Source organism: Heloderma suspectum, chromosome 7 (assembly GCF_057233095.1).
Source record: "Heloderma suspectum isolate Gila_16-S chromosome 7, 16-S_ref, whole genome shotgun sequence".
NCBI lineage: Eukaryota > Metazoa > Chordata > Lepidosauria > Squamata > Helodermatidae > Heloderma > Heloderma suspectum.
Window position 1 is genome coordinate 14987084 of NC_139464.1, and position 27066 is coordinate 15014149.

At 47.8% G+C, this 27066-nt stretch overlaps 1 protein-coding gene across 1 annotated transcript in view; it reads right to left on the minus strand.

Annotated features, from left to right (window-relative positions):
* ST8SIA1 (ST8 alpha-N-acetyl-neuraminide alpha-2,8-sialyltransferase 1) overlaps positions 1–23269 on the minus strand; it is a 133623-nt gene extending 110354 nt beyond the window's left edge. Inside the window, exon 1 of the mRNA XM_084809148.1 lies at positions 22908–23269. Within this exon, the coding sequence (XP_084665274.1) occupies positions 22908–23149 (242 nt within the window). The 5' untranslated portion in view covers positions 23150–23269. The remainder of the gene's footprint in view (positions 1–22907) is intronic.
* Between the last annotated feature and the right edge of the window lie 3797 nt (positions 23270–27066).

Below are 27066 nucleotides of genomic sequence, written 5' to 3' on the forward strand. Positions count from 1 at the left end.
GTTCTGATGGCTGACACTGTCAATCCCTCACCCTTTTTAATAGCCTTCCAATTCTCTATGCTACACTTCTGATTAAAGGTGTCACAAGATGTTTCGTTCTCTGTAGTGACTACTGTCTTCAAACTTCTCATTTGTCATCCAAACGGCTTCTGCTTGGGGCAGGTCTGAGATAGAATGTATATAACAATTTGGTCCTTGCTGTTTGCAGGGATAATCTTTTGCATGTAATAAAACTGACATCCATTTTCTTAAATTACTGATTGCATTACACACAGGATTTGTTAACGATTTACTGCCACACAAACGCATCAATGAATTTGTTGTTCAGTCGTTCAGTCGTGTCCAACTCTTCATGACCCCATGGACCATAGCATACCAGGCCTTCCTGTCCTCCGCTCTCTCCCGGACTGTGCTCAAGTCCATATTCATTGCATCGGTGATGCTATCTAGCCATTTCATCCTCTGCCGTCCCCTTCTCCTTTTGCCTTCAATCTTTCCCAGCATCAGGGTCTTTTCCAGTGAGTTTTCTCTTCGCATTAGGAGGCCAAAACATTTGAGCTTCAGCTTCAGTATCTGTCCTTCCAATGAGCAGTCAGGGTTGATTTCCTTTAGGATGGACTGATATGAATACACAGTATAATTTTGCCTAGTACTTTGTTTTGAATTGTACACCAAGGTCCAGTAACGTGTTTTTTAAAACGTAGCTTTCCCAGACTTCCAACATCTGCTTTAGAACTCCATTTTATTCCTGCCTATGATTGGTGTGTGCTGCAGTATTTACACTTCCACAGGTGGGTCTTCTGGGACATAATATCTCATTCTCGACACCACTTGGGAAATTCTTGTGCTTGATTTGGACACCACTGTTCAGTATAGGATTCTTCATAATATGCTCTGTTCACTTTGCTGGAAAACGTGAACGTGAACAGAAGTCCCAGGGGTCCAGTTCTCTAAACATTCTTCCTTTCACCCTCATGCCAGGAGGGTGGAAGACAATCTTCTTTCAGCTGACCTGTGTTGCTGTTTTTCAAACATGTTTTAAGGGTTTTTTGGAGTTGTTCCCAACCTCCATCTGCTTGCAAGCTTGGCTCCCACCAGGATGATTGGTAGAGGTGTGAGGTGCAAAATATTGCTCCTGTTGCAGGAGTTCTTCCTCCTGGAATGCAATATTCTTCTTCTTTTGCTGCTCCCCAGTGTGGCTTGTATGGGCCTGCTGAGCTTAAATAATATTGTGGGAACATATTAGGCGTCGTTTCTGCTGGATAGTAAAGTCGTGGGCAATGGTCTGCCATGATTTCATTTGTTGGCCAGACTCTTTTTCCTCCAGAGTTAACATAATAACAGTGTCCCATGGCCCCATAGTACAGAGTGTCCCTGTAGTTCATCTGCCGTTCAAGCCCATGTAAGGGGAGGTCAAAATTAATTTGTGTCTCTTGCAAGCTTCTCAGTTCTTCATCGATGGTATAAGACCAGCACATGTGAGATTCATGCTTTACTAGATTGTGCTATTTAGCCATTTGCTGAGAATCAAAATAAAGCACTACTGGAATGCCTGTGGTTTGCTTTCTTGCAATGATTGGTTTGGGGTGAGGTTTCAGAAATAAGCCTGAAATATGAAAGATTTGCTCGATCTGCCACACAGCATGAATACTTTTGTTTTTAAAAACAACAACAACCAATCAGCGCCCATGCTACCAAATGGGTGTGCATCTGAGTGATCCGAGTCCAAACGTATTGTCTACGATGGGGTAAATCATGCACAAAGTCATGAAATGGGCTACAATTGTGACACAGACAAATAAGGTATTTGGAAGGCAAACCAGTGGAGGTGGGGCACCAAAGTCACGCCTCACGTAGGGTTCCATTTGATCTATGGCCAGCCCTGAATGTGGTCAGCCAATTTTTTTTCAGGGAGCCCATAACAGAGCATGAAAACAATATCCCGCTCATGCAACTGGTATCCGTTGGCATGCTGCCTCTGAACACAGATGTTCTATACAGCTATTAGCAGCACCGGCTCCAGCTTTTTGATGGCCCTTGGGTACATGGCAGCTGGAAGGGGGATTTATGGCAGGAAACTGGTGCAGGGCCTGATCTAAGTCAAGAGTGTTGCATGGACTGGGGCCCTGCACAGCTTTAATGTATGGCAGTTTTCACCAACCTGGCGCCCTCCAAACAGTTTGGACGACTCCCATTTTCCCCAACTAAATGGCCATGCTGCCTGTGGCTGATGGAAGTTGTAACCTAAAACACCTGGAAGGCACCAAATGAGGGAAAACTGATCTACAAGGTGTAAGATATAAGCAAGGCATGGGGGGGGGGGTATTGCCCCTGCTTTGAACTCTTAATTTAGAGGTGCCAAGTTAGTGATAAATCAGATCCAGGTTTACTTACAAGAAGATACTTTATTGAGTACAATCAGAACACAGACGTACCCAATGGCTGGATCAACAGCTTCTCTGAACCCAGGGCAATGGCGTAAAATGGGTTTTATACCATACATGTTAGCGGTAAGGCAGCATGATAGCAGCAAGCGTTAATTTGCATTCATCTACCACTTTCCCATCATAGACTAACAGCGCCTGTAGGGAAGGAAAACAACTGGAAACTTTCTTAGCCCAGCCACCTGCAACTTTACAACAAACAAACTTCACTTCCCAGGCCCATCTTGATAAGGCCCTCTAGCTTGTTAGTATGGAATGCGCTGAGGCCGCTGCTGTCGACCTTTGACTCCTCCAGGTAAATCAAGAGGCCTGTTAGGGAAAACAGCAGCCAGCTGACCAAAGTCAGAGAGCATCTTAGCCCCTCTAAAACTACTGGTAACTTGGTTCAGGCCTGGGGCCTTACAAGGGGGTGTTGTGTGATTTCCTTTGAAACTAACAGAAGGGCCTTTTGACCTCCTTTTCTTTATTTTCTCTTTCTTTCTTTCTTTCTTTCTTTCTTTTCTATACCGGCCAATAGCCGAAGCTCTCTGGGTGGTTCACAAAAATTAAAACCAAAGAGCACACAATAAAACAATACAAAATATATAAAACATTAAAACCACAGTAAACAATACAACCAGAATAAAACCAGAATAAAACCTAGCAGCAGTGCAGGGATTTAAAATACAGATTTAAAACAGCAAAGCTAAAAGTCTAAAGAGCTAAAATGCTAAAATGCCTGGGAAGATAAAAAGGCCTTCACCTGGCGCCAGAAAGAATACAATGTCGGTGCCAGGCAAACCTCACTAGGGAGCTCATTCCACAGCCGGGGTGCCACAGCAGAAAAGGCTCTCCTCCTGGTGGTCACCCTCCCTTTGGCAGGGGCTCACAGAGAAGGGCCACTGACGATGATCTTAAGGTCCAGGCAGGCACATATGGGAGGAAGTGATCCTTCAGATAACCTGGCCCCAAGCCGTTAAGGGCTTTGAATGTTAATACCAGCACTTTGAATCGGGCGAAGAAATGGACTGGCAGCCAGTGCAGCTGGAAAAGTACTGGCGTAATATGAGCTTGTTGGCCAGTCCCTATTAACAATCTTGCTGCCCTATTTTGGACTAGCTGAAGTTTCCAGACCGTTTTCAAAGGCAGCCTGTGTCACCCTGGCCGTGGGCATTGAACTCTTAGGTTAGAGGTGCCACGATAGTGATACATCAGACTCAAAGGTTTACTTACAAGGAGACTTTAGTGAGTAACTTACAGCACACGGGGTACCCAATGGTTGGATCAGACAGCTTCTCTGAACCCCGAGCCATTGGGCACAATGGGTCTTATACTCTACAGGTTAGCAATAAGCAGCGTTTCAGCAGCACGCACCCCTAGAGTTCATTCTCAGCATAGGCTAGAAGTGTTTGGTTCTCAAGCACAGCCACCTGCAGCTTTAAGATAAACAAACTCTGCTTCTCAGGCACATCAGAGATAAAGACTCTACTCATTAGCAAGGAATGCACCAAGAAGGCTGTTATCGGCCTTTTGACTCATCTGCACATGCTCAGAGGCTTACTAGCATGGGAATTACACCAATAATGAACATAAGCAAGCATTATGGATCTCTAAGCCCCTCTAACACTACAGATGACTTGGCAATGCTCCTGGAGCCAATACACAGCCCCATGTATAACGCATTGCAGTAATCTGGACGAGAAGTTATCAGAGCATAGATAACTGGAGCTAGGCTATCTCTGTCCAGATAAGGGCGTAGTTAGTATACCAGCCTAAGCTGATAAAATGTGCTCCGTGCCACTGAGTTCACCTGTGCCTCAAGTGACAGTTCTGGGTCCAAGAGCACCCCCAAACTATGAATGTGATCCTTTAGGGGGAGTGCAACCCCCTCCAGAACAGGTTGAATATCACGTAGCCGGGCAGACGAACCACCCACTAACAGTACCTCCGTCTTGTCTGGATTGAGTTTCAGTTTATTGGCCCTCATCCAGTCCATTACCGTGCCCAGGCCCTGATTCAGAACAGCCACTGCCTCACCTGGGTTTGATGAGAAAGAGAGGTAGAGCTGGGTGTCATCCGCATACTGATGGCACCTCAGCCCACACCTCCGGATAACCTCCCCCAGCGGTTTCATGTAGATGTTAAACAGCATGGGGGATAAAATAGAGCCCTGTGGAACACCATGGCATAATTGCCATGGCACAAAGCAATAATCCTCCAGCACCACCTTCTGGAGTCGGCCATCCAAGTAGGAGCGGAACCACTGCAGTGCAGAGCCTCCAACTCCCAACCCAGACAGCCTATCCAGAAGGATACCATGGTCGATGGCATCGAAAGCCGCTGAGAGGTCCAGGAGAATCAACAGGGTCACACTCCCCCTGTCCCTCTCCCAGCCGAGGTCATCCCACAGGGCGACCAAGGCAGTTTCCATTCCAAAACCAGGCCTGAAGCCCAGTTGAAATGGATCTAGATAATCCGTTTCATTCAAGAGTGCCTGGAGCTGTCTTGCAACCACCCGCTCAAGCACCTTGCCCAAGAAGGGGATGTTGGCCACTGGCCTATACTTGTTAACATCCTCCGGGTCCAGGTTAGGCTTTTTCAGGAGTGGTCTGATTACTGCCTCTTTTAAAGCAGCCGGCACCACTCCCTCTCTCAAGAAGAAATTTACAACCTCCTGGACCCAATCTTTCTCATTGATCTTTCTCAATGGGCCATGTGTTGATGCCTCACCTTTACCATTCTGCAAGAGGAACATAAGAACATATGAACATAAGAAGAGCCATGCTGGATCAGATGAAGTGTCCATCTAGTCCGGCATTCTGTTCACACAGTGGCTAACCAGCTGTCAACTGGGAACGCACAACCAGGGCATGAGTGCAACAGCACCCTCCCACCCATGTTCCCCAGCAACTGGTGTACATAAGCTTACTGCCTCTGATACTGGAGGAAGCATAGAGCCATCAGGGATAGTAGCCATTCATAGCCTTCTCATCCAGGAATTTATCTAACCCCCTTTTAAAGCCATCCAAATTAGTGGCCATCACTACGACTTGTGGTAGCGAATTCCATGGTTTAACTCTGTGCTGTGTGAAGAAATCCTTTTATCTGTCTTGAATTTCCCACCCATCAGTTTCATGGGATGACCCCGGGTTCTAATATTGTGTGAGGGGGAGAAAAATGGAGGGGGTGCCACTCAGTAGCAAAGCACATGCTTTACATGCAGACAGAAAGTCCCAGGTTCAGTCCCTGGCATCTCAAGTTAAGACTAAGGAAAGTCTAGTCAGAAAGTCCCAGGTTCAGACTAGAAAAGTCTAGTCAGAAAGTCCCAGGTCCCAGGAAAGTCCCAGGTTCTGCAGGACATGCAGAAAGTCCCAGGTTCAGTCCCTGGCATCTCAGGGTAAGACTAAGAAAAGTCTAGTCAGATGCTGCCTCTTTGCTATCTAATTGAAGACAAAGGAGATTACCTTTCAGGGTTCCAGCCAGCCATGTCCCCCTCCAAAGTACTCCATTCCAGCACCTACCTTTTCCAACAGACAATCAACATTCCGTGGCTACTGAGCATGCTCAGTTTCTATTGGGTTGCTTTTTACCCCATAGGTGTTTTTTTTTTTTTTAGTTTTTCTTTTGAATGCTTGACTAGGCCTTTGGTCTGATCCAGCACAGCTCTTCTTATATTCTTATACTACTCGCCGGATTAACAGTTCAAGACGAGAAGTCAACCAAATGGTAATGTGTTTTGTTGTTGTTGTTCAGTCGTTCAGTCATGTCCGACTCTTCGTGACCCCATGGACCATAGCACGCCAGGCCTTCCTGTCCTGCGCTCTCTCCCGGAGCGTGCTCAAGTTCATATTCACTGCATCGGTGATGCTATCTAGCCATCTCATCCTCTGCCGTCCCCTTCTCCTTTTGCCTTCAGTCTTTCCCAGCATCAGGGTCTTTTCCAGAGAGTTTTCTCTTCGCATTAGGTGGCCAAAATATTTCAGCTTCAGCTTCAGTATCTGTCCTTCCAATGAGCACTCAGGGTTGATTTCCTTTAGGATGGACTGATTTGACCTCCTTGCAGTCCAGGGGACTTGTAAGAGTCTTCTCCAGCACCACAGCTTGAAAGCAGGTAATGTGTTTACTTAACCACATTTATGAATCACTTTTCCCACATTACAAAAGTGCCCAAGGCAATGTAGAACAAAACACTATTATACATATTTTGAACTTCAAAAACGTTGTTTGCAGTGGCTGCCTTCCCTACGTCACAAGTTCATGGACAGTTTAATTATACACTCTTGCCTTCTCTTGTCATGTCACTCTCATCAGGTAGGTTATCTAATTACAGGCTGGTCTATCATCTCTTTCTGTCAGTCTCAGGGCAAGATGGTTCTTCAACAGCTTTCTGACAGCCGTAGGGGGAAGGAAGGGCTTCCTCGCCTTGTGCTACGGCCAAACAGAGAGTTCTCCAGAGAGAACGTTTAGCTTAAATTTTGGAGACAAGGGGGACGAGCAAGTATGCAGAAGCTGCTACCTTTCTGCATGCAGACAAACTGCTTTGTCGACAGCACCGTTTCACTGCCAAAGGTATAAGCACCAGACCACCCAAGTTCAGCCTTAGACGGATGTGTGAAGTCACTGGCAACTTCAGTCAAAACACAAAGTGATAAATGATAATACTTATCTAAGCTCCCTCTTTTAAGCAAGAATGCAGGCCAGTTCAGTGTGTGGGGGGGTGGGGGGGGGCGAGTCTGCTCATGGGAACTTTACTTCCTCATTTATTGAAATTTTAGTGGGGACAGTGGAGGAATCTGTTTGGGGGGTGGAGCCTGGTGCGTTTTCACCAGCTTGGCCCTTCGGACTCCAGCTTGCTTATCTGCAAGCTGGCCAGGCTTAGCACGTGAAGTCGTGTGTGTGTGTGGGGGTATTTGCACAAATTGTGGCCATAAATAGCACAATATTTGTGCAAAAAGGTGGGTATAAATGGTCTAACTTGTGCAAATTTCAAAAAAACAATAAAGTTCCTGGGTTTGGGGAACTAACCCACGTCTCAGCTCACAAATGCAAGCCAAGTAGGGGGCACGGGGGGGGGGGATCCATCAGGCCCCAAAGGGCCAGATTGCCCAGCAATGGAAACCCTAAATTTTACGGCCCCATTTTCACATACTGAGGGTGGGGCGACATTTGAAAGAGCCCCCCTTATGGGGGAAAAAAACACAGGGTTGCCTCAGCAGAGATCATCTTTCCAAGACTACCATTTTCTCAGAAACCTTTAGAAATGTTCATGTGGGCCAAACATCTTCCCCAGGTGAAGATGAAAAGTAGGGAGAACACTGAGCTCCGTTTCTCAGGGCGATGGAGAGGTTGTGAAAGGGCAGGTGGGGTTTCACCACAGCACTAATACAAACCTCCACAAGGAATATCCAGATAATGGAGTCCTTTATGAACACTGGGAAGGAAAGGGAAGTCCGCTACACAGCAGATTTCAAATCTGCCCTACTTTGGGGCCAAGGAAGGAAAGAAGGAATGGATGGAGGGAATGAAAGAAACAAAGGCTTTCTGAGATTCTGGATCATTTTTGTTCTCTTTTTCCCTAAATGGCAATTAATTTGTCGGGTGATTCAGTGTCCCTACAAAGGCCTCTTTATTTGTGGGCTGCTCTTTTATAATATTGATGTTGTGCATCTGGCTTCCATTTCGCATGCCATTCTCCCACTACAATTAAATGTAATGAGAAAGGACCAGTGTATAATTTCCTCTGGCAATGGGCTGCATCTTTTTTTAAGAAGTTGGGGTGGGTGGGGTGGGGGGGGAAGGGATGGAACTAAGAGTATTTGTCTGCAGCCTTTGGGGGAGTTTCTAATTGAAGCAAGTTTTGAACTATTATTATTATTATTATTATTATTATTATTATTATTATTATTTCTATACTGCCCCATAGCCAAAGCTCTCTGGGTGGTTTACAAAAATTATAAAACTATGGGTTTTCCAGGTCACACTTTTTAGCCATTACACGACAGCCTGAATGAAAAGAGCAGTACCTCCATCGGCCTGGCATGTATAGTGTTTCAAAGCCATATGCCTCCTTTTGGCTGGAGATGCTCCAAAGTCAGAGCCTGAGCATGGAGGAAGGATCTTAGCCCAGTGGTAGAGCGCCTGCTTTGCAAGCAGAAGGTCCCAGTTTCTAAACCAGGCATCTCCCATTAAAAGGAATAAATGGCAGGAGTTGGGAAGGGTTTTTGCTAGTGAATCACTGCCAATCACAGCACACAACACTGGGATAGATTATGAAACTGACTGACTCAGTATAAGACAGCTTCCTATATCCTTATCTTTCACAGGTGATTCATGTCTGGATTTCAGTGGCTGAGATTATACCAATATTGGATGGCTTTAGCTCAGGGGCAAAGTGGACAAACTTCAGGCTTGCAAAGTATACTTTCTTCTTCACTAAAACCACCAACTGGAGCCAGGTGCAAAACATTAGCTTGGTTGGTGGTAGGATGACAAGGGGCCTCTTTTACAGAGGACCATCTCTATTTGAAGGCATCTTCTCTTCCAAGGGCTGTCCTGTCCCATTCCTGTATAAACATAAAGAACCATAAGAACAATTGCCTGTCAACGGGAATCACCTGAACAGCCAGCTGAAGCCACAGTGTTATCTTCTCAAACTAGGGAGAGGTAACGAGCAGGGTACCGCATGGCTTGGTCCTGGGACCAGTGCTCTTCAACATTTTTATTAATGACTTGGAGGAGGAGCTGCAGGGAATGCTTATCAGATTTGCAGATGACACAAAATTGGGCAGGATAGCTAATACCCTGGAAGACAGAAACAAAATTCAAAGTGATCTTGATAGGCTGGAGTGCTGGGCAGAAAACAACAGAATGACATTTAATAGGGGGAAATGCCAAGTTCTGCACCTAGGAAAAAGAAACCAAATGCACAGTTACAAGATGAGTGATACTTGGCTCAATAATACTACATGTGAGAAGGATTTTGGAATTGTTGTAGATCACGAGCTGAATATGAGCCAACAATGTGATGTGACTGCAAAAAAGGCAAATGCTATCTGGGGCTGCATTAATAGAAGTATAGCTTTCAAATCCCATGAAGTACTAGTTCCCCTCTACTCAGCACTGGTTAGGCCTCATCTGGAGTACTGTGTCCAGTTCTGGGCACCACACTTTAAGAAGGATGCAGACAAGCTGGAGAGGGTTCAGAGGAGGGCAACAAAGATGATCAGGGGACTGGAAACAAAGCCCTATGAGGAGAGACTGAAAGAACTGGGCATGTTTAGCCTTGAGAAGAGAAGACTGAGGGGAGATAGGATAGCACTCTTCAAGTGCTTGAAAGGTTGTCACAGAGAGGAAGGCCAGGATCTCTTCTCGATCATCCCAGAGTGCAGGACACGGAATCATGGGCTCAAGTTACAGGAAGCCAGATTCCGGGTGAACATCAGGAACAACTTCCTGACTGTTAGAGCAATACGACAATGGAACCAACTACCCAGGGAGGTGGTGGGCTCTCGCACACTGGAGGCATTGAAGATGAAGCTGGACAGCCACCTGTCAGGGATGCTTTGACTTGGATTCCTGCACTGAGCAGGGGGTTGGACTCGATGGCCTTGTAGGCCCCTTCCAGCCCTACTATTGTATGATTCTATGATTCTAAGAGGCAGGTTCAAAGCTCTCCTGTTCACAGTCTTCCGCACTATGGTGAGATGTACTGCATTTCTATTTAAATTATTGTAATTATTTCTCAATTTGCATCTATACGTATTGTCATGGCTGTAATGGACATTTAGCTTTTGCCAAAGAGACTCCATTTTAATTTAGCAGCAATATTAAAATTAGGGCAAGAATGCAAGGCAGAATACTTATTGAAAGGCTTTTGCTTGGAGAGAAGGTAGACAATAACTAGATGTAGTTTGTGGGTTTCTGCAGTTTCCTATAAGAGACTGGGGTGAAGCTAGCATTTCCCTGTCTGTCATCGTGACCTTCATGGATTTACATCTAGGCTTCAAGTAGAGAAGTGTAACACATTATTGTTTTCTATGAGAAACCACAATGATGAGTAGCAAATACAGGTGGGGGGAGCATGGAAGAATGTGGTTTGGTGAAAGTTATTTACCACTTCCTATATTAGGGAGCTGGAAGCTCCACTTGGGGTCACTCAGTTGGAGAGGAGTGACCCATTGTGATGTCAATACTCCGTCTTGAATAAAGCCTTTGCAAATGCAGACCATGTCAGTGTGGTCCTTGAAAGCCCAGCTGAGTCGCTGCCGTGACAATATGAACGAGCATATGCCAGTTTTATGCAACTCTGCACCCTCTTTTATCCTCGTTTTGGGGGATTCATAAGCGGCCACTCTACTCAGGGAATGGCACACCTTTAGAATTAAAGAGGAATGCCTCTCAGCACCCGTTTTGCCCAGAAATTTGCTTTTAATACCAGAACTGAGCTCATAGTCCTGCCACACACAAGAATATCTACTCCTGGTTTCCACCACCCCCAAGCTTTCTTCCATTTCAGCAGCCTAATTGGGGGGGGGGGGCTTTTTGTTCTTGCTATTCAAGAGTCAGGAATTCTAGCTGATCACCTGCAAATCACCCAGAGATCTCACCCTCCCTTCTGCCCACTCCTGCTTTAGCTTATGATGCTGTATGGTTTGGAGAAAAGCGTTCTCTGGAAATTATTTTGCTTTTGATAGTCATCTTAAAATTTCCGGATGGGAGGGGGGTATAAAAATCCCCCAAATCCCAAAAGAAAGTGAATTGCCACCCCAGTAGGGGAAGAAACTTAGTTGGAGAAGAGCGATCTTGTATAAACCCCATGGATAAGGGGACATGTAAGGATGGGATTTTCACTAGCCTTTGCCTTATGACAACCAAAGCGATCACGCATTACCAGAAACCTTCCTTTATCTTTGACAAGCAGCTGAAATTATAAAAAACATTCTGAAAAAAAAAATCAGCCGCAGGAATCAAAGTTTGTGGGGCCTTCTTTATATGTTATGGGAACCTTCATTTGAATGTTTCCCATTTCACCAGGAACCCTACAGTTTTGTTCCTTCCTTGGTAGCAGAAACTGCTTCCTGTTTGGCTGATGCAGCTACAGGCTAAATTAGATAGGACGTGAAGTTAAATGAACCTTTGGTGTGTGGGGCTGGGGGGGGGGGTATGGGAAAAGCAAGTACAAGCAGTTAAGCTCCACAGGAGGAGACTCATCAAGGGAAGAAAGAGTTAAATTCCCTCTCCCGGCCAGGTATGATACCAATAATGAGCAGAGCCGCTCAGCTGATATTATTTGTGTGTTTCTTTTTTCTTTTTTTTAAAATCATATTAAAAGCAAAGATGCACTGCGGGCACAATCCTAACCAGATAGGTGGCCACCTCCGAACTTGGAGGCAAGCACCTATCCAAAGCAAGGCAGGAGAGGCATGGGAGGGGATCGTTCCCTCTGCACCTCTCCTACCTTGCTGTTTTTCACTAGACAGACATTTTCAGCTGTCTAGCAGTGGTGGGGGGGCAACTAGGAGAGGAAGCTGCCATACAACACATTGGATGTGTCATATGCGCAGGTCCGCAATCCCCACCCCGGAACGCCCCCCAGCCCCAGCCCTTTTCAGTCGCTCTGCACTCCTCTTGCGAGCGTGGAGGATGGGACTTCTCTGTGCTGCCTCCGAGGCAGCACAGACAAAAGGGGCGGTCAATTTTCCAGGAATCGACCTCAGAGCGCGGGCTCCAAGGTCGGTTCCTGGAAAAGAGCATAACCTATGGCCTGCTAGACAGTGTCTAGTGGCCATAGGATGCTCTCTTAATGTCACAAGTCAGCTGTAGGTTTCCTCTTTTTCATCTGAGCTGCAAGATCTTTACATCCATGGTCTTGTATGGTAAAACATCACATTGGAACGCAACGTTCGAAGGCTTTTTTCATAGGTGAAAAGTTATAACGAAGGATCTCAGTTTTCTTCTCTTCCTTGGAGTTCATCTCCTGCTAAGTAGGGTTGCCAACTGACCATGCAAGGGTTGGGGAGACATTCTGTCCTGTTCCTGTGCCATAACAGTAGGAGTGGAGGAAAAATTCATTTGGTTCCCATTTTAATGTGAATTTATCTCATTTCGCACTTTCGACCCAATACACAAACTGAAACTCAGTTATGAGCGTGGACCCCAGCAGCTCGGATGGGGCGGGCATCGATGAGGGCTGCGCCTCAGCCCAGGGGGACTCCACCCTGAGGATGGACCACCGCCTAGTCTGCCAGGCGGGCAACACCTTCCTGGGCTTCATGACCCCGTGGTCCTACTTTGACCTCAACTGGTGGGACGCCCACTTCAGCCCAGACAAGTTCCAGAAGCTGGTCAACGACTACAAGCACATCCGACTCAAGAAGCTGTGGGTGCAGATCAGCGACGTGCAGTGTAAGCTGCTGACCACCACCGACCAGGGCACCCACGTGGATGAGAACAGCATGGGGTCCATGCACATCCTGGTGAATGAGCGCAACATGTTCCCCGATGTCTGCGGCAACCTGCACCATGGCACCCTGTCATCCCGGCCCTGGCAGGTCAACGTCCTGCCCCGCTACGCCTGGTGGTGTCGCACTGGACCACCGCCGACAAAAACCCGCCGGAGCCCTTCTACATGCTGGAGATGCAGAACCACAAGCTCCTGCACCTGGAGGGCACCTTCTCCTACGAGGGCAACCTGCTGCTGGGGCAGTACGCCATGCACTGGTCCTCCAGCCGCATCATCCAGGGCAAGCAGCGCACCTTCAACCAACCCTGTTTTTCCCAGATCAAGCCCCGGGATTGGAAGCACATGTACAGGAATCACTTCCCCTCGGGGCCGGGCCTGCCGGGCATAGACGCCTGGCACCACACCCCCATCTCAGCCAAGGCCATGGATGATGACCGCAACATGGAGGGGGCGGCCAAGGCGGGGGTGGAGGCGGACATCCCAGACGTCATGCAGGAGACGTACATGGGCATGAAGGACGTCCGCCCCGGGCGTCCCATGATCAATGCCAACTCTGGCCACTACTACCCCAACAAGTCCCTCATCCTGGACCCTGAGAAGAACGTGGCCAATGAGGATCACGGTAACCCTGTGCACCATGACAACCGCAGCTGCGTGGGGGCCAGCAACAGGCTGCCCACCGAACTCAACCACATCAACAAGGTGGGGAATGAGGGCAGCCGCTATCAGACCAACTATGAGGAGCTGTTCAGGGACAGCATGCTGCTGATGCCCGGGATGTGCTGGAACGACCCAGCTATCTGCTACCCCGGGCCCATCTGGAGCAAGGAGCCCCACATCAAGGAGCACCATCACTGCGACATCAGCCACACCGGCGCCATGGCCTTCAGCCAGCCCCCCCCCCCCCCCCGCAGATCTTCATCAAGATACGGCCCCAGCCCACCCTGGTCGGCACTGACACCGCCATCAATGACGAGGCCGGCCTTGACAACTTCACGGTCGTCGCCTACCTCAAGCAGGAGGCCCACTGCATGGTTACCTACAGCATCGAGTGGGAGACCAAGCCGGCCAACAAGTACACCTACAACCTGCTTCCAAGGTACAGTCTGCCCACGGGCGGGGGGGGGGGGGGCAAGTACTTCACAATCACAAACAGGGGGCACATGCTTGAGACCAGCTTTGGCAGTGGGTGGAACTACGAGATCGTCCACTGAGCGCGCTCAAGAGGGAGGCGGCCTGGGCCTTGATCATTGTGCATTACTATCCTGTGCTTCATTCATAAAAATTGTACTCAATAAACAAATAGTTTAGGCAGCATCACAAGTCTATGAGTACTTTGTGCCTCACATCTCATACTTTGATTAGCCCACTACCACTCCCTTCCTCTTTTATGCAAATCCTCCTGCGGTTTGCCATTTCCGCCTTACAGTCCCTCCCAGTATCAGTTTCATTTTTAGCTGATATGCAAGTCGGTTAACTGAAACTCAGTTATCCTTGGAAATTTGCACTTCTCCAAATTTGGCAACAGGATTCTGCAGTCAAAAAAGCCATACAAGAATGTCTATGTCAGTGAAAATAATGTTAAAAATGTGTTGTAGTAGGAAAATTGCTTGCAAAAACTACAGATATTCGGTAAAATGTATACAAAAATGCATGTATTAGGAGCTGGCACACACAAATCTGCTAACGGATTCAAAAACAAATAAATCTTAACGTTCAGTTAGTATAAGCCAAATTTAAGATTGAAAACATTCTCAAAGTTTGGGAACGCCCAAATGTATGAGTAGAAAAATGAGAAACTGAGAGCTGAAGTCCAAAACATCTTGTGGGTGGGTATCTGGTTGGGGAAGACTGATTAAATTTCTGTTTTCAGACGTTTGGGCTGACTGTGTGCAAGAAGACTTAACCCCATTCACAGCACACTGTACTCCGGCTATCCTCTCCGTGAACTCCTCAGCTTGCTGGCTTACTCCACAGTGAGCCTCCACGGTCAAGAGGTCGAGCTGGTTTACCAGAGCAATTCTCCATAAGAATTCCTTAACAGCATGTTGTTCTTCCCGGAGGAGGCTGGTGGATCCGATGTCAGTGGGGCGGTGAATCTGCTCCAGGTTTCAGTCAGAACCACTCAGAACTCGAAAGAAGCTATTCAAGGTGCAAGCCCCAAATGCCTGGGTTCAGATGTCATGGAAACAACCCATGAATGCTGCATGTGTAGGCTGTGGCTGGAAACCAGAAGCAGATCACACACAGCGCGCATGCATCGGATTATTATTATTATTATTATTATTATTATTTCTATACTGCCCAATAGCCAAAGCTCTCTGGGCGGTTTACAAAAATTAAAAGCATTAACAATGCAGTGTATAGAGTTAAAGCCATTGACATAAAAACACACCAACAGACAATATACACAAGATAACATATATCTAAAACAACTTCAAGCAAGCAATTTCAAACAAACAGCCATAACCATAAGACAATCCAGGATCAATTAAAACTTATCATGTGCTGCCAAATGCCTGGGAGAAGAGAAAGATCTTAACCTGGCACAGAAAATATAAGTGTTGGTGCCAGGCAGACCTCATCTGGGAGATCATTCTGCAATTTGGGGGCCACCACCAAGAAGGCCCTCTCCCTTGTTGCTGTCTTCTGGGCTTCCCTCAGAGTAGGCAGCCAGAGGAGGGCCTTAGATGCTCAGCATAGTGTACAGGTAGGTTCGTGTTGGGTTAATTAACCCATAAATTGCCACCGAAGATTGCCGTTACGCCTGAACACCATTGTTCCATCTATGTCTATTCTGCAATGATCTGCTGTCACCAGCACAACTTTTCTGGCTACCAGCCTATTTCCTCCATCTCTCACCCCATTCCTATGACCTTCTGACCTTCCCCACCCTTCACACACACACACACACACACACACACACACACACACAGTTTGGGACCTTACTCAAGGATATAGTGAACTAAAACAATTTGTAACCAGAGATGAGCAGAAAGCCCCAAAGAAAAGAAGAATTTAACAACAGGTGCTGCTGCTAATGGTCTGTTTGCTCCTAAATAGCAGTGAAAGGAAGCCCAAATGGTTGTGTCAATATTCTGTTTCTGCTTTCTGTTCATTACATTTACATTCCACCTTTCCTCCAACGAGCTCAAGGCACCGTACATGGTTCTCCTCTGTTCTGTTCTCACCCCAGCCCTGTCAGGTAGGTCAGGCTGAGACATAGCGCCTGGCCTGAGGTCACCTAGTGAGCTTTGTGGCTGAGTTGGGATTGGAACCTGGGACTCTTCAGTCCTAGTCTGACACTCTAATCGATACACCATATCAACAAAACATTAGCCAAAAGGTTTGTTTGTACAGCACAACCAGGACCTTCTGCAAACTAGTATCTGTAAAACACACACACAAGTAAGGATGGCCAACTCTGACATCACTAGGCTCATTCCAGCCTGGTTCCATATGAGTTTTTTCTTTCTACACAGATATTTGTATGTATTTTGTGAGCAATTTTCTCTGCATTTTAGCAATGTCCGTATTTTCCCTTGTTCGCTTTTCAAACGTGCCCATGTTGTGAAATGCTTTTTTTTTTTTTTGCATAATGCATCACAAACTCAGAAATGTACAGACTTCCAAATGCAAATTGCACTTGGGTCCATGTTCAGATCCAGAAGGTGTGATTTGTGTAATCTTGCATTAAAATGCAAACAAAATTAATTCCTCACATAAAAGCTGAAATTCTTCAGAATCTTACGGTTAAATCCAACATAAGTCCTACTTAGAAGAGACCCATTGAAATGAATAGGATTTAACTTAGACATAACTAACATACGTCACATTCATCTGAATGCGCCTACTCTAGGTAGGACTTATGCTGGATTATACCCTTAACTGCAAACAACCTTTTTGTTGGTGGAGAAGATGGAACTGATACATCCACTCAGCTGATGGACAGTAAGAACGTAAGAAGAACCATGCTGGAGGAGAACTTCTGTTTCACGGGTGGAGAAGCTATTTGAGTCTGTTGTCACCAATGGAGACTTTGCAAAAGCCCCGCTTGCAGAATGGGAGGAAGGAGGGGAAATCCCTTATCTCCAGTCTCTAGATGGGAGGTCTCCATCCAGCCCCTGCCCTTATCTCCAATTGGGCTGAATGGGGACTGGATTAGGTTCCCATCCAGTCCTTCACAAGCAGTGGTCCAGGGCTTCCACTGAACTCCTAGAATAGGTTCCACCTAGAATAGATGTACAAGAGAGATAAAACTACGTTCATCAGCATATTGATGACGTCAGAGCCCAAATCTCTGGATGATTTCAACCAACAGTTTCATGTTAAACAGCACAGGAGACAAGTAGTGATGGGTGAACTTTCCCTGAGTGAGTTTGTTATTTACTCGGAAAATAATGAACTCACCTATGTAGGCTTAGACGAGAGTTCTTCCTCAAAGTGAACTCTTGTTGTGTGTAAACAAGCTTCAGCATAAGCACGATATCAAAGTGCATCTTGGGAGCTGTACTTTGGAATTGCGTAGTGCCTGGTGGAGGCTGGTGGCTCTGATGTCAGTGGGCCGGTGAATGTGCTCCAGGTTTCAGTCAGAACCAGTCAGAACTCTAAAGGACCTACCAAAGGTGCCGCATTCTTCAGAGTTCTGACTGGTTCTGACTGAAACCCGGAGCGGATTCACCACCCACAGACATCAGACCCACCAGCCTCCACTGGTAGTGCCTGATCGAAGCCAGAATTGTGGTGGCATCAATAATGATGAGGGAAGCTGCTAAGGAGACTGTAGAATGGCTAAAAATTTAGGTGTAGAAGAGCACTGCCGAGTCCTCCTCCTTCTCGCAGAGCCAGAGTCCTGCCAGTGGTGGAGGAGAGGATGGAAAGAGCACTAGATTAGGCAATGAAACGGGTAATCCAACCCACACAGAGCATGGGCAGAAATGGCATTATTCAAATGCATGCTGTGCATACTCAGATGCTTGTGAGGAATCCCGAACTTAATAGCAAATTTGTAAACTGCGGGTCCAGGCTCATTAAAAGGGGGGGATTACAAACGGCGGAGGTTCAGCCATCAAGCAACCTTTCAGAACCCCTGGGCAAGGAGTCAAGAAAGGAGGAGAACAGAATTTGCCCAGCCCCACCTTCGGGGTCCTTCCGTCCAAGAATGCATGGAGACCATGCCCCAAAAACCCATCCTCACAAGGTGGCCCAGAAGGAATACCATGAATTATTCTAATCCTCAACAGCAGTCTAACTTTAGTGGCCTTCTCTATGTCTTGTGGCAGTGAGTTCCGTTGACTGTGTTGTGTGAAAATGTACTTCCTTTGATCTGTCCTGAAAGCTACAGCCCGTCAATGTCATTGCATGACCGAGTTTTAATATGCGAGAGAAAAACCTTTTCTCTATCGACTTCTTTCAGCCCATGCATAACGTTATAAACTTCTATTATGTTCCCCCTTTATTGTCTTTTTTTCAGAACTAAAACTCCCAAATGCCTTAAGAACATCAGAAGAGCCCTGCTGGATCAGACCAAGGGTCCATCTAATCCGGCATTCCGTTCACACAGCGGCCAATCAGCTGTCAACCAGGAACTCACAAGCAGGACACGAGTGCAACAGCACCCCTCCTACACACACACACCCATGTTCCCCAGCAACTGGGGTACATAGGCTCACTGCCTCTGGTACTGGAGGTAGCTCTACAATATCTTTTTTTAGGTGTAGTGACCAGAACTCTACACAGCATTCCGAGTGTGGTCGCGCCATAGACTTGTATAAAGGCAGTATGATATTGGCAGTTTTATTCTCAATTCCTTTTCTAATTAAGCCTAACATGGAGTTTGCCTTTTTTAGAGCAGCTGCACACCGGGCTGACATCTTCATCGAGCTGTCCACCACAACCCCAAGATCTCTTTCTTGGCTGGTCACCGCTAGCTCAGGTCCCATCAGGTTATACTTGAAGTTGGGATCTTTCGCCTTCCTCAAATGGTACCCTCCAGATATTTTGGGATTACAACTCCCATCATCCTCAGCCAGAATGGCCAGTTATTCCAGATGCAACTGCACCAACCATTTATATACAAGCATTACACTTATTTTTCCTCTCTTTCCTAAGAAAAGCCAACTCCTTCTTTTGAGATCACTGGGTGGTGATTGTTTTTCTTTACAGAACAGATAAATGTCTAGTTTTTAATTTCTAAGATGAAAAGTGCTGAGGCTTAAATCTCTCTGAAAATTGCACCTTATAGGCAAGGAGCCCATTTCCCCAAATCCTAGGTGGATGGAAGCTGGTTTTGCTCAGTTCTGATTAAGAGAACTCTGCGCATGAGCAAAGGTCCTCTCATCTTTATTGTCATTTTACTCTCCTTTTTTTCTTGAGGTGAACTGAAACACAATTCTAGGTCCAATTTCTAAGATGAGATGCAGCAAAATGAGAGGCTTAAAACTGAACCCATAACTCTGTGAAAGAAAGCACAGTTCTGCCCATCTTTGCTCATATACCCATGTATCAGTCTGACCTCCAACACCCATCTCCAAATCTACTCCTGTTCTCCAATCCTTGACTGATACAATCTAGGAGTTGCTTCTCACGTGATGAGTTTGCCTGTCCAAAATATTGTCCTGGAGTGGGGAGATGGCATGAACTCCGTCATTTGGGCCAAACACAATGTACACTACAAACAGAACCACTGGTGAAGTGCTGTAGTTCAGTAGCAGTGGACATGCAGAAGGTCCCAGATTCAATCCCCAACATCTCCAGGTTGGCCCAGGAAAAACGCCTGCCTGAGTCCCTGGAAAGCTGCTGCCAGTCAGTGTCAACAATACCGGACTAGAAAGACCAATGGTCTAACTCAGTATAAGGCAGCTTCCAATGTCCTATATTCCTAGTTTACTGATTGGAGCCAATTGGAACTGGGCGCTTTGACCATATTATGCCTGTGCTTTGTCAGTTGCTGTGGCTGTCAGTACGCAGGGGCTTATCTGGACAGGGGCTCACAAGCTTACACTAAAGTTGTTGGGGGGGGTTAAGTTGGGATTAGGGGCCGCGGTGGCTTAGTGGTTAATACGCTGAACTGCAGACTGGAAGGTCGGCAGGTCAGCAGTTCGAGACCCGAGTGCTGCGTGACGGAGTGAGCTCCCGTCTTCAGTCCCAGCTTCTGCCAACCTAGCAGTTCGAAAGCAAGAAATTGCAAGTAGATAAATAGGTATTGCTTCGGCGGGAAAGGTGACAGCGTTCCGTGCACCTCGGTGTTCAGTCATGCCGGCCACATGACCACGGAAGCGTCTTCGGACAGCGCTGGCTCTTTGGCTTAGAAACGGGGATGAGCACCGCACCCTAGAGTCGGACACGACTGGTTGGGGACACCTTTGCCTTTACTTTTTTTTTAAGTTGGGATCAGCTACACACTACACGTTTAATGTGGCATGTAGTTTAACCCTCGATTTTAAAATCTCTGTGTTTAATTTTGTTGTGTGTCTTGAATGCGTGTTCTATTTTTTAATGATTTTTTGTAAACTGCCCAGACAGTTTCAACTATGGGGTGGTACAGAAATGGAATTAATAATAATAATAATAATAATAATAATAAATTTTGGGGTGCTGTGCTTTTTGCTTTGTTGCTGTGTTTCATGTCACTTTTGATTGTCTGCTTTTGTGTTCTAATTGTTTTTGCATTTGCACAAGCCACCCAGAGAACTCTGTTATGGAGCAGCATATAAAAGTTGCAGATAACTAACTGAAAATAGAGCAGATAGCTGCCTGCCACCAAACCACACATCTGTTCAACAGATGCATTTGCATACATGCAGGCGGTTGGCGACTATTTCCTCCGAAAAAGCAGTGACTTCACAGCAGATGTATCAAATGTGAACAGTCCTTTAAGAATCCGACCATTCTTCATGTGTGTGAACAACAAAGCAGCTAAATCATAGAATCACAGAGTTGGAAGGGGCCATTTAGCCCGAGTCCAACCCCCTGCTCAGTGCAGGAAACAGTTTAAAACATCCCTGACAGATGGCTGTCCAGTTTCTGCTTGAATACCTCCAGTGACAGAGAGCCCACCACCTCCCTAGGAAGTTGGGTCTATTGTCCGATTGCTCTGACCATTAGGACTTTTTTCCAGATGCTCAACCAAAATCTGTCTTCCTGCCTTAATCTAAGCCCATTATTTCATCTCCTATGATCTTGGATGATAGAAAACAGGTTGCAGCCCTCTTCCATGTGTCAACCTTTTAGGTACATGAAAAGTACTATCATATCCCTGCTCTATCTTCTCTTCTCAAGGCTAAACATACCCAGTTCCTTCTATCTTTCCTCATAGGACTTGGTTTCTAGTCCTCTGATCACCTTGCTGTGTTTGTCACAGATATAGCCCACCCAATTTTGGAAGGTTAGAGCGGTTAACAATGGACTAATTAAAAATAGTTTTAAAAAAACTAATAACACTGTTTTCAATCACGCTCATCCAAGAGCCAAAATCTTCTTAGATCCAGACACAAAATACCTGCCTGAATACAGATAGCAGGCTTTTCCTTAAATGTGGATGTGACGGAGGAGTGCGATATTGCGAATGGTGTGGCGAGAATGCAGAAAGGTCAATGTGTCTGTCTCTCAGAAAACTAGATCGTGGGGCCACCCAATATAGTTGTTCTGCAGTAAGTTCAGGGACACCCCCCCCCCCAAAAAAGGTACTTGTTTTAACATATGGAATTTACAACATGCTGCAAGTTTAATGCAAGTTGTCAGACTATTACAAAGTCCCTTTTTAATCATTTAAGTTGTTCATATTGCTCAGACTGGAACATATTGAAGAAATAGATGGCATAAACTGGGGAAAATCCAAGCAGACATTTTTATGAACAATTTGTGCAGTCTCTTGTAGAAGATCAGTAAGTGGCCCTTAAAGGAAATCCTCAGTCCATTTAAAGCCATGCCAGATCTGTGTAAATGACATTGTGCAGTGTGCAGATGGAACCCTGAGTCTATTCAAGTCTCTGGGATCTTTGGCACTGACTTTTGGACATATGCCCATAAGTTGTGGAATCGTTACCAGGATTGCAGAATATCAGTGCAGTATGAATACACAGTATAAAATCTGAACAAATAAGTCAAATCCTGAGACCAAAACAAAGAAAAAGGACACCAGTGGACTAGGTGTTTTTTTAAGGATTAAACACATCTGTGGAGGACAGGTCTCTTAATGGTTATTAGCCATGGTAGTTAAATGGAACCTCTATGTTCAGATGCAGTAGATCTGAAAATAAAAGATTCAGGAGTAAAGACTTAAGGGGCTGGCATCACCTTGTGAATTCCCCCAGAGGCATGTGGCTGGACACAGAATACTAGACTTGACAGCTGTTTCATCAGATCCACAAAGGCAATCTAATTGCTGGATTACCCCCTAGCTCTGCCGTTCAGATTTGACACACAGACTATATATGCAACCTACACATGATACTTTGTACAAATGCGCAGGCCGGAATCCTACTGGCGTAAGCCTCGTTGGACACAATAGGGCTTCCTTCAACACACACAGAGGTGCCGTGGCAGCCACACACAGCTCGGCAAATCTAGACTCCCTCCGTAGGCCAATAAATTATCTTTGAATTTGTCCTGGTTGGGCGGATGTGTTTCCATAGAGGTGATTTTAAAAGAAACAAAACCCGATCCCACCAAACTTTGATGTGTCTTGCGTATTTGGAAACTGATAGCCAAAGACGCTCAGAAAGAACTTTGCAGATGAGAAGTGTCATATCCGGAATCAAGTCTTCAAATAATAATAATAATAATGATAATAATATGATGATGATGATTATGATGGAGAGTGATGAAGAGGGCAGGATACAGGGGCAAATAATCATGAGGACTAGCGGCGGCGGCGACCTTCTATGTGCGAGGACGCAGATGGTGAGGGCAGGTCGCCCGGAGCGCTGCCGCCGCCGCTGCGCGAGTCCCTGGCTGCCCTTGGGCTGCCCACCCGCGCAGCCCCGTGATGGAGAAGGGAAGACGGGGGCCCCCTCACTCACCTGAAGCCGGCCACTGCGGTGAGGTTCCTCCGCCAGGCTTTGCACTGCTGCAGCAAGACTCCTTGCACGATCTCCTTCTCATCCGGCAGCCGGTAGACCGGGAAGATGTAGAGCCAGCAGAGGACAAAGAAGCCCAAGGCGCTGGCGCCAACCGGCAGCCGGGTGCGGGGGCCTCTGCAGAGGCACAGCCCCGCCGCCATCCTCCGCTTTCGGATCCCCCCGGCCGGCTTGGGGCCACTCATCGGGATCCGGGGGGCAGCCGCCGCCGCCGCCGCCGCCTCCAGTGGCTGGCAGTCAGGGAGGCGAGGAGCCCAAGCGCCCCCATGCAATTACGCCCCACGCCGCCGACCGCCACCTCCTCTGCCCCCGCGATGCTCCCGGGGAAACGCCGCCGCCGCCGAAGGCGTGGAAGACCCGGGCGGGGGCGGGGACCAGGGCGATCCGGCGAGTCGCCGGGGGGGCCCCATGGCTCCTCCCGCCTGGCGAGCGAGCAGTCGCCTCCCCGCGACGCCGAGACAAAAGGGAAGGGGCGCAGAGGTGGAGCGAGCGCAGCCCCGAGGGCAGAGGCGGCGCAGAGCCGCGCTTTGGTGCGAGCGGAGGTCTGCGAGCGCCCGGCCGGCCGCCGCTGCCCCCGCTGCCCCCGCAGCCCGGACGGAACAATCCGTGCGGATGCCCCCCTCCCCTCCTAGCGGGGCTGCGGGTGTGGCCGCGGCGGCAGCTCCGAGCCCGTCTCCATCCTGACGGCGGCTGGCGAGGGCGGAGGAGAAGGCTGGGGCTGGGGGGCCAGGTTGGAAAGGCGGCGCGGGAAGAGGGCGGGGAGAGGGGCGTGTGGCGGGGCAGCTCCTGGCCGCAACGCGTGGGGGCTCCGGTTTCCTCTCGCCTCCCTGCCACGGCCCACTTCATTCTCTCCCGACCCCCCTTCATTCTCTCTCGCGAACCCCCCCCCCCCGCTCCCCACTCTCAGATCAGAGCTGGGCATCTCGCCCCTTCGTGTCTCCTGCCGGCTTTCTCCTGAACGTCCTGGCGCAGCAAAGAGAGACGGACGAGGCAAACAGACGGAGGAAAGCAGAGGTCAGAGAGAGACAGAGATGGCCGATCCGTATTCCCTCTTAAAGAGAAGGAACGTAAAAAAAGGGGATTAAAAGCTCCGATGGCTTTCTTGCGAGGAAGGAAAGGTCGGGAAAATATATAAATAAACGCGTGGACACACAACGCAGCCTCTTTCCTCTAGGATGCAGAGCAGGAGTGGAATCAAGGCAAGGGGGAAAGGGAGATTAATCCCCCCCCAACACATATACCATTTTTGCTGTGATGAAACCACTGTGAATTATTAACATCAGAGATGCTAGACCAGTGGCGCTCAAACTTTCTCCCCCCACAGATAATTGAATACCTTTTTTTGTTCTACAAATCAAAGCACATACATCACACACACACACACACACACACACGCATGCATGTAGATATATATACCCTCAGCAGCAGCCGAAACAGCACTGTAGGATAAAACCCATGGGCCCAAGTCAGGCTGCTGAGATGATCCCCATGAGCTAGTAAATTAGTAGACTGTGTCCACTAATACCAGAGACGTATTCTGAAAATCATGGGCCCTTCTTAGCCTGTTTGATAATGTGGCCGTGGTCAAAACAGCCTCACTCTCTGTCATCAGAAAAAATAAAGTACAGATATGTTCTGCAACCAGCCTGCAGACCACCTGAATGGAACTTGTAGGCCACAGATCACAGTTTGAGAATCTCTGTGCTTGGCGCTGCACCAGCGCTATTTGGGGCCACGTGGTCTCTTCTGCAAGAAGGTGGATGGGGAAAAGGTGTGTGTGTGTGTGTGGGGGGATAATTATGGCAATGTGGAATACCCAAGTATGCTTATGGAACCCCCTCTTCTCATATATGTCATAGACTATTTGGCTTGACCCCCATCCCTTCATTAAAAATAGAGATCCCACTGAAATTCTACCTTTCCATCTCCCTTTCTTTGTTTTGAAGAGAAGATCAGGCCTAGCAACTTGTGGAGTCCATTCTGACAGCGAGAAGAAAGCTAAGCCTTGAAAGCCATGAGTTGTGAAACAGCCCCTCCCCCAAAATGAGACAGGGCAAGACTTGGTTACTGAGGGCTGGCTCATACAGGTGCATCCACAACTTGAAAACTTGCAGGTGAATGTACGGACCAACTCTACTGCAAAGCACTGTGTTCGAGGTGATAGAAGACTCTGTGTCCATCCTTGGAACTTTGGTGGTCCGTTCATGCATACAACAGGCAGGCAATAAATCTGCCTATGTGAACCAGCCCTGGAATAAAGACTCTGACACTCTGATCCAAAATAGCCTTTATTAATGCTACTACTTCCAATAATCCCTTCTGTCTAACCCACTGCCAGCTTCCTGCTTCAGCCTTGAAAAATGAGATTGCCCACTTGATCACACCCAGGGAGATTATCATGTTGACTAACCTGACAGGATGTCATCTTTAGAAGAAGCTGCTGCTGCTGCAACCAGCAATTCATTTCCTTCTTTGTATTTGGATGACTCATGAGAAGAAGTGTGCACGTGTGTGTCAGCCTCAGTTAGATAGTTTGTAGAACTCTTTAAGGTGTCCCCAACCAGTCGTGTCCGACTCTAGGGTGCGGTGCTCATCCCTGTTTCTAAGCCGAAGAGCCAGCGCTGTCCGAAGACGCTTCCGTGGTCATGTGACCGGCATGACTGAACACCGAGGCGCACGGAACGCTGTTACCTTTCCCGCCGAGGCGGTACCTATTTATCTACTTGCAATTTCTTGCTTTTGAACTGCTAGGTTGGCAGAACTCTTTAACTGTACAACAAATAAAGCCAGAGAGGAGATAGCTATGCATTCAGTGCTTTACACTTCCAATGGGTATTGCTAGTTGTAGGCACAGATGCAATGATTATGAACTTGAGCACGCTCCGGGAGAGAGCGCAGGACAGGAAGGCCTGGCGTGCTATGATAAGGGCATCCGTGAAACAGGAGCCCTGTCTAGCTGCCTCCACCCAACACCAATCTCTTCCCCCTCCTGTCTCTTTCCTTCAGCAGTCTTTCAAGATTGCCCCATCCTAAGACTCCTTGGGGAGAAGCTGGTTGGCAGGTAAACAGGCAGGCGGGGAGAAAGTAATTCTGCTCATGGGCAGTAGGACAGACAGACCCAGTCTTTTTAGTGGGGATGCTTCCCAGCACACAGCCCTGGCAAAGGAAGGGTAACCCCTCCAAAGCTGGCCGTGACACCTGCTCACAGTGTGGCAGAAAGGGTGGGAGTGTTTGGAACTTTGCCTTCTGCAGTGCACGGGAAAATCAGAGAATTGTCAAAGGTGGCAGCAGAGCCTGAATACGACCCAGACTGAGCCCTGGTCCTCCTTTGGCAACAGATCAGTGCACCGTGCGCAGTTACTCTGCATGGAAATAGTCCCCGATTACAATATTATCTTGTAATCCTTACAATGACCGTGTAAGGTAGGTGGGTCGTACTGTCCCCATATCGCAGACAGAAAGGCTGACAGAGCGCGCGCACACAAAAGGGGTGTGGAAGTGCAAACGAGAGAGGCAGATGGCAAAGAAGCCGGGGCTCCTTGCCTTTCCACCAGACCTGAGCGTGCCTCCTCTCCCGCTGGCATGATGCACACCTTCTCTGCAGGGCAACCAGCCATGGAGCTTGTGCTTCAGCTGCTCCTGCCTCATCGGCTGCGTTTCATCCTCTGCCTGGCTCCAACTCCACAGCCTCCTCTGACTCTCAACAATGCCAGCAGCAGCGGCAGCTGGACAAGTCTGACTGCCCCCATGGTGCCATCTGCCACCTGGAAGCCTAGCGACGGAGCCCAGCTGAGCTCAGTGCGGGTTCTGCTGCTGGGGCACTGCCAAGGTGCTCTCCCTCTAACAAGGGATCAGGGGGAGTAGCTCCAGTATGCAAGGGCTGACGCTGCTGGCCTGCTTTCTGCAAATCTCATCATGCCAAGAACCTAGGAGGCTGCCTTATACTGAGACAGACCACTGGTCTGTCTAGCCCAGTGTTTTCGACCTGCCTTGGCATCAGCTTTCTGGGGTTTCAGGCAGGATTCTTTCTTAGCTCTACCTGGAGATGCTGGGGATCGAACCTGGGACCTTCTGCATGCAAAGCAGGGGCTCTGCCACTTAG